Genomic DNA, 13,973 nt, shown 5'->3' on the forward strand with positions numbered 1-13,973 from the left:
TGAGCAATTTAGCATGGCCAATTCAGCTGACCTGCACATCTTTGAGACCGCGGGAGGAAACCGGAGCACCCAGAGAAAACCCACGCAGACACTGGGAGAATATGCAAACTCCACACAGACAGTCGCCCGAGGCTGGAATCGACCTAGGACCCTGGTGTTGTGAGGCAGCAGTGCTAACCACTGAGCCACTGTGCCTCCCTGGTGCGGAATCAATATGGGTAGAGCTGTGGTACAAAGAAAAAAAGATGTCTGTGGGAGTCGTGTACAGACCAAACAGTAGTTGAAAGCAGGGTTATCATCAACCAGGAAATTGGAGATGCACGCAATAAGGGTACAGCACTTATAGGTGATTTCAATCTACGTATTAATTAGATGAACCAAACTGGTAGCAATACGATGGTGGAGAATTTCCAGGAATGTATCAGGGATGCTTTCCTCAACCAATATGTCAAGGAACTAACCAGAGAGCAAGCCATCAGAGACTGGGTATTGTGGAACAAGACAGACTTAATAAGCAACATTGTGATGCAAGATCCTTTGGGGAAGAGTGCCCACAACATGATAGAAGCTTTCAATAAGATGGAGTGACACAGTTAAATCTGAAACTAGGGTCCTGAACTTAAAGAAAGCTAACTTTGATTATATGAGGTATGTATTGGCTAGGATAAGGCGAGGGACCCTCCAACCACACGACATAAACATTTGACTTCACCAGTTTCTAAATTTCCGTCCCCCTACCTCATTCCACATCCAACTCAGCACCACCCTCTGGACCTGCCCTCCCTTCCAACATGGGTGGCACAGTGGCTCAGTGGCTAGCAGGGCTGCCTCACAGCGCCAGGGACCCAGGTTCTATTCACACAGTCACCCGAAGTGGGGAGTTTGCACATTCTCCCCATGTCTGCGTGGGTTTCCTCCAGATGCTCCGGTTTCCTCCCACAATGCAAAGATGTGCAGATCAGGTGAATTGACCATACTAAACTGTTCATAGTGTTAGATGCATTAGTCAGGGTAAATATAGGGTAGGAGAATGGATCTGGGTGGGTTACTCTTCAGAGAGTCAGTATGGACTTGTTAGGCCAAAGGGCCTGTTTCCATACTGTTGGGAATCTAATCTAATCTTCCCACCCACCATTATTACCTCCCACGTATTGGCTTCCCACCTACCTTTCACTCAGCACTTTCTCCCTCAACATTTCTGAAGGGCTTATGCCCGAAACATCGACTATCCTTCTTCTCAGATGCTGCCTGATGTGCTGTGCTTTTCCAGCATCACACTTTTCAACTCTGACTCTCCACCATCTGCAGTCCTTATCTTTGAGTTGAACATGTGGCTACAGGGATGGTGCAGGAGGGAGGGTTTCGGATACCTGAATAATTGAGGCTAATTTTGGGGCTAGATGGGACGTCTACCTCTACACCTAAACCAGAGTGGTACCCATATCCTGGGGGGGGAATTTGCTAACACTCTTCAGCAGAAGGAAGGGCACATGAATCCAGTGTCCAGGAGGTTGAGAGTAGTGAGATCAGAAATGAGGTTTCAAGGTCACAAGAGTTCACCAACAAGCAGGAAGGTGGTTTTGAAGCACATCTACTTAAATGTCAGGAGCATCCGGAATAAGGTGGGTGAACTTACAGCATGGGTTGGTACCTGGGACTTTGATGTTGTAGCCATTTCGGTGACATGGTAGAAGCACGGACAGAAACGGTTGTTATAGGTTCCAGGATTTAGAAGTTTCAGTAAGAACACAGAAGATTGTAAAAGAGGGGGAAATGTGGCAGTGTTAGTCATGGACAGCATTACGTGGCAGAAAGGACATTTGAGGACTTGTTTACTGAGGTAGAATGGGCTGAAGTTAGAAACAGGAAAGGAGAAGTCACTCTGATGGGAGTTTTCCATAGACTTCCAAATAGTTCCAGAGATGTAGAGGAAAGGATAGCAAAGATAATTCTGGATGGGAGCAAGAATAACAAGATAGCTGTTGTGGGGGACTTTAACTTTCCAAATATTGACTGAAAATACAATAGTTCGAGTACTTTACATGAGTCAGTTTTTGTCAAATGTGTGCAGGATGGTCTCCTGACACAGTATGTAGATTTGCCAACAAGGGGTGAGGCCACATTGGATTTGTACTGGGTAATGAATCTAGACAAGTGTTAGATTTGAAGGTAGGTGAGCACTTTGGTGAAAGTGACCACAACTCGGTAATGTTTACTTAAGTTTATGGAAAGATATACGTATATATTGCAGGACAAATGTTATTGCTGGAAGAAAGGCAATTATGATGCAACAAGGCAAGATTTAGGATGCATAGGATAGGGAAGGAAACTGCAGGGGATGGGCAGTTACTGCATGTCATTAATAAGAATGTACCTGTCAGGCAGGGAGGAAGTGATTTATTAAAGAAGCGAGGGAGTTGTGATTTATTAAAGAAGTTGAAGCTCTAGTAAAGAGGAAGATGAAGGCTTATGTTAGGATGAGACGTAAAGATTCAGTTAAGGCACTTGAGACTTACAAGTTAGCCAGGAAAGACCTAAAGAGCCAGGGGGGACATGAGAAGTCATTGGCAGATTGGATCGAGACAAACCCTAAAGCTTTCTAAAGGTATATCAGGAATAAAAGAATAACTAGAGAAAGATTAGGGCCAATTAAGGATAGTAGAGGGAAGTTGTGCGTGGAGTTGGAGGAAATGGGGAAGCGCTAAATGAATATTTTTCATCAGTATTCACACTGGAAAAAGACAACGTTGTCGAGGAGAATACTGAGATACAGGCTACGAGACTGGTTGAGATTGACGTCCACAAGGGGATGGTGTTAGCAATTCTGGGAAGTGTGAAAATAATAAGTCTTCTGGGTCGGTGGGATTTACCCTCGGATTCTCTGGAAAGCCAGGAAGGAGATTGCAGAGCCTTTGGCTTTGATCTTTATGTTGTCATTGTTTACAGGAATAGTGCCTGAAGACTGGAGGATAGCAAATGTTCAAGAAGGGGAGTAGACACAACCCTAATAATTATAGACCAGTGAGTCTTTCTTCGGTTGTGGGTGAAGTGTTGAAAAAGGATTTATAAGGGATAGGATTTATAATCATCTGGAGAGGAATAAATTGATTAGGGTTAGTCAACACCGTTTTGTGAAGGGTAGGTCATGCCTCACAAACCTGATTGAGTTCTTTGAGATAGTGACCAACAGGTGAATGAGGGTAAAGCCATGAATGTGGTGTATATGGATTTCAGATAGGCGTTTGATAAGGTACCTCACGATAGGATATTGCACAAAATATGTAGGCATGGGATTGAGGGCGATTTAGCAGTTTGGATCAAAAGTTGGCTAGCTGAAAGAAGACAGAGGGTGGTGGCTGATGGGAATTGTTCATCCTAGAGTTCAGTTACTAGTGGTTACTGTTTTGGGTCGACTGCTGTTTGTCATTTTTATATGTTTATCATTGTTGTAGGTTACAGAGGGACATAGCTAAGCTGCAGAGCTGGGCTGAGACATGACAAATGGAGTTTAATGTGGAAAAGAGTGAGGTGATTCACTTTGGAAGGATCAACATGAATAAAGAGTACTGGGCTAATAGTAAGATTCTTGCTCGATGAACAGAGTTCTGTGTTCATGCACACTAATACTTGAAAGTTGCCACCCAGGTTAATTGAGTTGTTAAGAAGGCATACAATTTATTGGTAGAGGAATTGAGTTTCAGAGCAGTGAGATCATTGCTGCAGCTGTACAAAACTCTGGTGCGGCCGCACTTGGAGTATTGCTTTCAGTTCTAGATCACCATATTATAGGAAGGATGTGAAAGCATTGGAAAGGGTGTAAAGGAGATTTACTAGGCTGTTGCCTGGAAAGAAGGAAAGGTATTATGAGGAAAGGCTGAAGGACTTAAGGCTGTTTTCATTAGAGAGAAGAAGGTTTAGAGGTGACTTAATCAAGAGATATAAGATAATCAGAGGGTTAGATAGAGCGGACAGTGAGCACCTTTCTCCTCGGATGGTGATGGCTAGCACGAGGAGACACAGCTTTAAATTGAGGGGTGATAGACATGGACAGATGTCAGAGGCAGTTTCTTTACTCAGAGTAGCAGGGTGTGGAATGCACTGCTTGCAACAGTAGTAGTGTCACCAACTTTAAAAGCATTTAAATGGTCATTGGATAGTCATATGAATGAAAATGGAATAGTGGAGGATAGATAGACTTCAAATTGGTTCCACAAGTCAGTGCAACATCAAGGGCCGAATGGCCTGCACTGCGCTGTAATGTTCTATGTTCTCCTAGGATAAGGTAGCCAAGGATACTTAAGGAGTTGATGGTGGTCAGGCAATGTCAGTTAAAGCACACATGGATGAACTTCAACAACTGTACATCCCTATCTGGCATAAGAGTAAAACAGGGAAGGTGCTCAACCATGGCTAACCAGGGAAATCAAGGATAGTGTAAAAGCCAAAGAGGAGGCATATAAATTGTCCAGAAAAAGCAGCAAAACTGAGGACTGAGAGAAATTTAAAATTCAGCAGAGGAGGACAAAGGGGTTTAATTCAGAAAGGGAAATATATTATGAAAACAGGCTTGCGGAAAACAAAAAAAAACTGACTGCAAAAGATTCTATAGATATGTGATGAGAAAAAGACTGGTCACTTGCAGTTAAAATCAGGTGAATTCATAATAGACAAGAAAGAGATGCCAGACCAGTTAAACAAATACTTTGGATCTGTCTTATCTAAGGAGGATACAAATAACCTTCAGGAAATGTTAGGGGAAAGAGGGTCAAACATGAAGAAGGAACTGAAGGAAATTCTTATTAGTCAGGAAATGATACTGGGGAAATTGATGGGATTAAAATCCAATAAATCCCCCGGGCCTAATGCTCTGCACTTCAGAGTGCTTAAGGTTGTGGCCCTAGAAATTGTGGATACATTGGTTCTAGAGGATCAAAAAAAATTACAATTGAATGCGAAGTAAGTTTTAATTGCTCGTGTTCATTTTTGTAAAGACTGAGCAGACAAAGCAAATTAGTGATTATGTAACCAGTAGAACAATGCTCCCATCCAAATGTTACAGAGATGCGTAAAATAATGTATATTTTTTGCAGTTATATTATTTTTTATTCCAGCTCATTTGCAACAGCTGGTATTGATCAGAGTCTTGAGGTTCAGGCATGTCTGTATTTGAATTTTATTAAAATAAGTTGAGTTTTGCCAGTATGATTCTAGGAACAGAATCAGTGTAGTTTATCGTACTGCCCCAGTGAAAGTTAGATCAATTGCACAAAGATAACATATAGGGGATTTATAACAGTATGCAGTAACAGACACAGCCCCAAAGCTCTAAACAAACAATCTGTTTTAAATAAAAAGTACCCTGGATATTCTGAGGAACTGAGGGTGGTACGATGGTTAGCACTGCGGCCTCTGAGTACCAGAGACCCAGGTTCAATTCCAGCCTTGGACAGTGTGGAAGCAGACAATTTCGCCCACTGAGTCCACACTGGCCTTCCAACGAAGATGGGGCACTACAGTGGCTCAGCTGTTTTGCCAGACAGCTGGGTTCGATTCTGTGTGGAGTTTGCATGGTTTAGTCCTGATGCTCCGGTTTCCTCCCAAGACAGTCTAAGATGTACAAGTTAGGTGGACTGGCCATGATAAAATGCCCACGAATGCGCAGGCCAGCTAGATTAGCCATGGTAAATTAAGGGTTACGGGTAAAGGGTAGGGGAGTGGGTCTGGGTGGGATCTTATAGATCCCTACAGTGTGGGAACAGGCCCTTCGGCCCAACAAGTCCACACTGACTCTCTGAAGAGTAACCCAACCAGACCCATTCCCCGACCCTATTATCTTATATTTACCTGATTATCCTCCTAATGCGCCTAACCTACACATCCCTGGATACCATGGGCAATTTAGTACAGCTAATTCACCTAACCTGGACACCTTTGGGTTGTGGCAGGCCAAATTGTCTGTTTCCATACTGTAGAAATTCCATGATTTTAATGAATGATAATCAGTGATAGACTGCCATTCTGCTCTTATCTTTTTCCTTTAGGACTGAACTCTGCATTTATCACTGGCAATCCTGATCCTGGTTCATTCAGACATGTGGATTGTACTAAATCAAATAGTTCCCTTGAGTTGTGGAATAGTTGGGATAGGTTTTTATTTACCAGCTGGAGCTAGTTAAAACAAAGTAGAAAAGATTTGGAGGTGCCGGTGTTGAATGGGGGTGTACAAAGTTTATTTGAAAGCCCTAGCTTTCGGAGCACTGCTCCTTCATCAGGTGGTACTTTAGATTACTTACAGTGTGGAAACAGGCCCTTCGGCCCAACAAGTCCACACCGACACGCCGAAGCGCAACCCACCCATACCCCTACATATACCCCTTACCTAACACTACGGGCAATTTAGCATGGCCAATTCACCTGACCCTCACATCTTTGGACTGTGGGAGGAAACCGGAGCACCCGGAGGAAACCCACGCAGACACGGGGAGAACATGCAAACTCCACACAGTCAGTCGCCTGAGGTGGGAATTGAACCCAGGTCCCTGGCGCTGAGAGGCAGCAGTGCTAACCACTGTGCCACCGTGCCGCCCTGGTAGTAGAGTCTAAGATCATAAAACAGAATTTATAGCAAATGTTTACAGTGTGATGGAACTGAAATTATATATTGAAAAAGACCTGGATTGTTTGTATGTCTCTCATCTTTTAGAATGACCATGTTGGTTTCAGTTCTTTCATATGTAAATGCCAGAACTTTTTTAAAAGTTACATTCTCAAGTGAACTTTAACAATAGATGCCATATCAGCTCAGATAATGCATTGAAGGTGCAAGGTGCCCGATGAGAGGCTGTCTCCTCTTTTTCAATACATAAGCCTGTTAAGACTATAACCGGGCGTTGTGTGATTTTTAGCAAAGTTGAAAAATAATGGATGCTAATACACTTGTGTTTGGCAAAGACAAAGACTAGGCTAAAGAAGGGCAAGACTGGGTAACTATTCCTGGGTACAAGTTGTTCAGAACAGATGGAAGAGGAAGGAAAGCAGGTCGGTGTGCTAGTACTGATTAAGGACATTAATGCTGCGCTGGAGAAAGTGAATATCCCAGATGGTACAAGCACAGAAGCAATTTGGTTGGAGATAAGAAACAGAAAGGTTGTAATAACATTGTTTGGCATGGCCTAGAGATCATCAATTAACGGAAAAGATACATATGTCCAAAATGGCAGGGAAATCAGAGAATTGCTACTACTACAGAGTGGTTATAACGGGAGAGGGTCTTTAATAACCAAATATAGAGAGGTAGTGTAAACAGCAGTGAGTGGCAAGCATTCTTAGCCTATCTTTAGAAGAATTTTCTACAGTCGTACATGCCCAGTCCAAAAAGAAAGGGTGCATGGCTGTAACTGGTTCTTACAAATGAGTCAAGCTAAGTGTATCAAGTATCATTGGGAAATAGTTAGGAGACAGTGATCATTGGATTGTAAACCTTAGAGATGATGGTGAAGCATGACAATGGCCAATCCAGAAAAAGAAAGAAAAAAATAAACTGCCAGAAAACTAATTTCAATGGAATAAAGATCTGGGCAGGATAGACTGGACTAAAAGATTGATTGAGGAGAAAAATGGACAATGGATAACCTTCAAAGAGGAGACTGTTCAGGTGCAGTCAAGATATATTCCCACAAAGGGTCAGCAAAAAACAAAATAAATTCCTGGATCGAAAGGGACATAGAAACTAAAATAAAGGCAACAAAGCATGCTTATGATGGCTGCCTGGTATAAAACATAATCATGAGCCAAGAGGAAACCAAATTTGGGAAACAAAGGTACATTACAAGAAAAGACTTTCAGTCAACATAAAGATAATCCCAAAGTCCTATAGCTATATCAGCAGCGTGGTAAAAGGAGGAGTAAGGCTGATTAGGGACCAAAATGTGAAGTTTCAGATGAAGGCAAGAGGCATGGCTTTGCCTTTGTCTTTACCAAGGAGGTAGATGATACCTATACCATGGCGACAAAAGAGAAAACTCTATCACTCGGAGCGTACAAAATTGAAAAGAGGTAGTGTTGGTTAGACTTAAAGCTGACAAGGCATTAGGACTGGATGAAATGCATCCAAAGGTACTGAAAGAAATGTGAGTGAAAACTGTTGAGGCACTGGCTATAATCTTTCAATTTTCCCTAGACTTAGAGGAAGTGCCAGAAGACTTGAGAATAGCAAACATGACTACCTTATTCAAAAATGCTTATAAGGATTAGCCCAGCAATTACGGACTAATCCATTTAAATTCAAGGTGAAGAAACTTCTGGAAACAATTAATTTGATAGAATCATTAGTCATATGGAAAAAGGAGAGCTGATTAGGAAGAACAGCATGGATTGCTAAAGGGGAAATAGCATATAACTAACTTGAAAGGGTAATGAATAGAAAGCATTCGCTACACAATAGTGTTACATAACAGACTTGAGAATAGTTATTTTTCATGGAATAAAAGGGACACGTCTATAAAATTGATTGAGTGAAAGGAGACAGACAGTAATGGTCAATGATTATTTTTCAGGTTGGAGGAAGCTCTGTATTAGAGCTCCCTATGAGTCAGTATTGTGATCCAACGAGATTCCTCTATATATATTAACGATGTAATCTCAGCAGACAATTTCAAAGTTTGCAGATAATCCAAAACTTGGATGCATTGTAAACCAAGAGGAGGACAACGTAGAGGATGTAGCAAGTTGGTGGAATCGACAAATAAGTGGCAGATGAAGTTCAATGCAGACAAGTGTAAGTGGTAGGAGAACACACAGACAATATACATTAATGATTACAACTCTAAAGTAGCTGTAAGAGGAGGAGCTGGGTACATATGTACTTGGATCGCTGAATATGACAGGACAAGTGGACAGAGCAGGTATTAAAACATATAGTAATATCCTGGACCTTCTTAACAATGGCTAGAATACAACAGCAAGGAGGTGACACCGAAACTGTATAATATATTTGTTAGACCTCAACTGGCTCTGGACGCCACTCTGAAGAAAAAATATGAATGCATTGAGTGATTGCAGAAGAATGGGACAAGAATGGTTCCAAGGGATGAAAATCTTCAATTAAGGGGTTAGATAGGAGAGATCAGTGATGTTGCCCCGAGGGGACCAAGTAATCTGACATAAGTTTTCAAGATCACAAGAGGACTGGATAGAATAGAGACAGAAAAAATGTATTCACTTATAAAAGGAATAAGAATGAGAGGGTATAGTGTGATTTGAAAAGAAAGCAAATGTGATGCAAGAAAAATTTTTTCTGGTGGAAATGCGGTGGAGGAAGGTTCAACTGAGGCATTCAAGAGGGCATTAGATGAATGTTTTTTTCTGTCCCAAAACAATCCTACTATTTTTTGAAATAGAGGTATTGATGCAGCTGACTCTAAAGCAATTCCAGTAAAGTCCTGGGAAACTATTAAGCTAAATAAGTCAGAACCTTCTGAAGACTCCAACTTTAACTCAGAGATGGTGACTTTACCAGACGGTTCCAAACAACGGTGAACAGATGAATTAAAGTCTACTGGGTAACTACTAAATTAGTGTGCCTGGCTCACAAGTCCTCCAACCCCTTCTCCTCCTCATTGATACCTGATATTCCCTTCACACCAAACCCATGGAAGTTTTAGAAATCCTGACACAATTAATCAATAAAAATTACATTAAACATTTAAAAACACAAAAAATATGTAATCCCTGAAAATGCCACAAACTTTTCATTATATTTCTCTTACAATCTAAATCCCTATCATATCTGCTGCTGACCTTCATGGGTGTTCCCATGTTCTTTGGCCTCATGTGGAGTGGTGTGGTTTCACCTCCCCTGTGTTGCATCAAGGGAACCAGGAATTACAAAAGCATAAAAAGGTAACCCGGCATTTTATTTATTGACTACTGTTGAATGGCTTTATTTTGGTGGCAATTGGAAGCAATGGGTCTTCAGTATGGGAAGGATGAAATAATGCTGCATATTTTTTAAAATCTGGAATGCATTGTAACATCATCATCACAATCCATTAATGTATTAAACGTGATATAGTATCTTTAACAATGCTAACTCATGTCAGGTATACAATGCACAATATAACAAACCTTTCAAAATCATTTCCAAATACAGTTCCTGAACAGAATCATACCTGATTTTCATCCTGTTCTTCCATGCTGTATTCTGCGCTTTGCTGTACCTCTGAAGCTTTATCTCCTAGTAGAAAGCCTAGTCGTGTCATGAGTGTATTTGCAGCCTCATCCACAGATGGTGGAGGTCCCAGTTCCTGTTCTGAGTCACCTGTGCAGAAAGGTAGAAACCAAATTAATGAAAGAAACAATCTTAGACATAAGAAAAACAGTTGGGTGATACTTTCCACAATATATCAACACACTTGTACCAGACTCTCACTTGTACCAGACTTGATTCGATTAGCTCAGTTGGCTGGACGGCTGGTTTGTGTTGCACATTGACACCAGTGTTGGCTCAATTCCTGAACCAGCTGAGGTTACCATGAAGGACTCTCCTTTCAAGCTCTCCCCTCATTTAAGCTATGGGGATCCTCATGTTAAACCACCACTAGTTCTGTATTGACAGAGCAATCCTATGGTCCGTAGAACCCAACAACCTTACCTTTAAAGGAGTTTTTAAATAACATGGCTGAAACGGACTACCATATCTGAAAAGACTAAGCAAATCTAAATAGCTGGACATTAAAATTCATCATCTGGGATGCATAGCTAACAGTAAGAATTACTAATGGCCTTGGAGATAAGAATTCTGAACTACAGGTATTGCTGAAACAAAGATTCTCAAATACTCATTAATCATACAAGAGGAATGCACACCCCAATCTACGAATCCTGACAGTGGACCATAAAAACTCTGCATTGAAAATAGATTGTCTCTGTTTTGAGCCAAGAGTTAGTATTCACACGTCAAAATTGCCCCCTCCCAACCTCACCTGAGAGAAGCTATGATAATTAGTTTCAGGCTTATACAGAAAACAGAAATATCAAGAAGGATTCCTGGGAAAATATGTGATTAGCTCTCTCTGACTCTACAATTAATCAAGCCAATACCATGTCTGTAACAAGTTGAAATACTTTGGAGGCACAAATTAAAAAATAAAATATCAAATGCCATAGAATCTACACTAAAGGAATGATTTTAGTTTAAAAACACGGCCTTCAGGAGAACAGCAGCAGTCACACCCATCAAAATTTCAAATTCTTTTCAAATTTGTAATTCATTCACTTCTCTCCTTACACTGCACCAAGTTCTGTTTCCACGTATGCTAGCACGTGTGTATACATGAAGGCATTTCACTTTTTTAAATCATATTTATTTGAATGGGTTTACAATCAACTATACTTTAATTTGAAACTCAAAGAGACCTGTTCCTTCATAGTTTTAGTGCTCAAGTACAAATACATTAAAAACAAGAGACTAACTAGGGAGAAGGTAGTACCACTCAAGAATGAAGGAGAGAACATGTGCTTGGAGACAGAGAATGTGGGCGAGATAGAACATAGAACATAGAACATAGAAGGATACAGCGCAGTACAGGCCCTTCGGCCCTCGATGTTGCGCCGACCGAGTCCTACCTAACCTATACTAGCCCAATAACTTCCAAATGCCTATCCAATGCCCGCTTAAATGAACATAAAGAAGGAGAGTTCACCACTGATACGGGCAGGGCATTCCATGAACTCACAACCCGCTGTGTGAAGAATCTACCCCTAACATCTGTCCTATACCTACCACCCCTTAATTTAAAGCTATGTCCCCTAGTAACACCTGACTCCATTAGCGGTAAAAGGTTCTTAGTATCTACCCTATCTAAACCCCTAATCATCTTATACACTTCTATCAGATCTCCCCTAAACCTTCTCTTCTCCAATGAGAACAGCCCCGATCTTAAATGAGTACTTTGAGTTGGTGTTCACCCAGGAGAAGGATATGGAGGATAGTGAAATTGTGTGGAGTGCGCTAATATGTTGGGGCATGTTGAGATCAAGAAAGATGTGGTGTTGGGTCTCTTGAACAGCACTGAAGTGCCTCAGTCCTATGGCCCATTGGTATCTATCCAGGTTATTGAGAAAGAGAAGAGATTTCTGGAGCCTTGTATCCTCGCTAGCCACTGGAGGGGTTCTGGAAACTATAGACTGATGAGCCTCACATAGGTGGTTGGGAAGAAATAGGAGAATTTTTTGGGATAAGATTTACGTACATTTGGAAAAGCATGGTCCAATTAGGATCAGTCAGCATGGCTTTGTGCTGGGCAGGTCACGGTTTATCAAGTGACTGAATTTTTTGAAGAGGTGACAAAGGTGATTGATGAGGGCAAAGCAGTGGATGTTGTCTACATATATTTTAACAAGGCTTGCGACAATGTCCCTCATGATAGGCTGATCCAAAAGGTTAAGATGCATGGGATTCAGGGTGACTCAGCCGCATGAATTCAGAATTGGCTTGCCCATAGAAAGCAGAGGTGGTGGTGGAAGACTATTTTCTGGCTGGAGGTCCATGACGAGTAGTGTTGCGCAGGGATCCGTACTATCACAAACTACTTCTCCTTAACTTTTGATCTCTCGAAGTGCAGCAACTCTCAATTAACTGGAGTATACTCCATCTGCCATGTCTCCACCCATATCTGCAATTGATCTATATCCTGTTGTATCCTTTGACAACCTACTATACTATGTACAACTCCACTGATCTTTGGGTCTTCTACAAACTTATTAACCAACCCATATCATAAACTGTTCACCCCTATAGACTCGGTCTTAACAATCAAAGTTTCATAAATGCTTCAGTCAAAAGCATACAAATTGTGTATGAAACACACAAACAGGTATTAGTTTCAAAGTATTTTTTTCTCATTTTTAATTTCAGCTACTGAAAAGGTTTAACAACCGAAGATACAATTAAAATTGGTAATAAATTGATAACAAGTCTTGTAACACAGCTGTTCTTGGACTTCATCAAGTACTATAAACTAAATAATTTGCTTGCAGTGATCTCTTCCATAAATTTACTGAAGGCATCACCAGCTAATATGCAAAACGTATTAATGTATACTGTAAGGCTTTTATTTATTCACTTGTGAGACATAGGTGTCCTTGACTGGCTAGCATTATTGCTCATACCTAGTTGCCCTTCAGAAAGTGGTGGTGAGCTGCCTTCTTGATATGCCCATGATAAACTCTCAGTGCTGTTAGGAAGTCAATTTCAGAATTTGACTCAACAACAGTGAAGGAACAGTGATATATTTCCAGTTTAGAATGGTGAATGGCTTGGAGCCAGTTTGCAGGTGGTGTGCAGTTGATTTCCAGGTTCATGGCAACTCCAAGACTATCGATTGTGGGGGAATTAGTAATGGTAACACAACTGAACATCAACAGGCGGGGGGGGAATGGTTCAATTGTCTCTTATTGTGAAGATCTCAACCCTCTGGGAGGGGTCTCTCGGTTCCACAATTGGTCAAAGAAACAACAGGAGTACAGTCTGCTTCAGCAAGATTTCACAATTTATGACGCCAGGCATAGGTTTGTCCAGCAGCACAGAGATTAAAAGCTTCTGTGTTCCTTGGAGAAACTGCGCAATTCACTTGGAACAAAGGCAATTTTTATATGTTTCTTAAGAAATAGTGCAACCTTAATTGCAGAGTAAATTCAATAAAGTGTAATAAAATGATATAATGGACAGCTGGTTAACCCAATGATATTTCCTGGGAAACAAAGTTGTTTTTCTACACATTATCTCTATGCTCCTGCATTTCAAGGTTAGCTGGGATGGTTAGTAATGTCCTATCTAGCTTAGTTAATTCCATACTGTAAAAGGTCCATTGTTCTGCTTTATCTTCGATTCAGTTAAACTCAGCAAGGCAGGAATGCAGCCTTTAGTACAGTGAGAAACCATTTTAAACAGTGTTAATTTGCAGCCTGAAGCC

At 41.1% G+C, this 13,973-nt stretch overlaps 1 protein-coding gene across 5 annotated transcripts in view; it reads right to left on the reverse strand.

The window, feature by feature from the left end:
• LOC132830691 (protein TANC2) overlaps positions 1 to 13,973 on the reverse strand; it is a 996,151-nt gene that overhangs the window by 390,599 nt on the left and 591,579 nt on the right. For all 5 annotated transcript variants that reach the window (XM_060848498.1, XM_060848499.1, XM_060848500.1 and 2 more), the window contains one exon: positions 10,170 to 10,318. In XM_060848498.1, coding sequence (XP_060704481.1) covers positions 10,170 to 10,318 — 149 coding nt within the window. The remainder of the gene's footprint in view (positions 1 to 10,169; positions 10,319 to 13,973) is intronic.

The sequence above is a fragment of the Hemiscyllium ocellatum genome, chromosome 32 (genome assembly GCF_020745735.1).
Source record: "Hemiscyllium ocellatum isolate sHemOce1 chromosome 32, sHemOce1.pat.X.cur, whole genome shotgun sequence".
NCBI lineage: Eukaryota > Metazoa > Chordata > Chondrichthyes > Orectolobiformes > Hemiscylliidae > Hemiscyllium > Hemiscyllium ocellatum.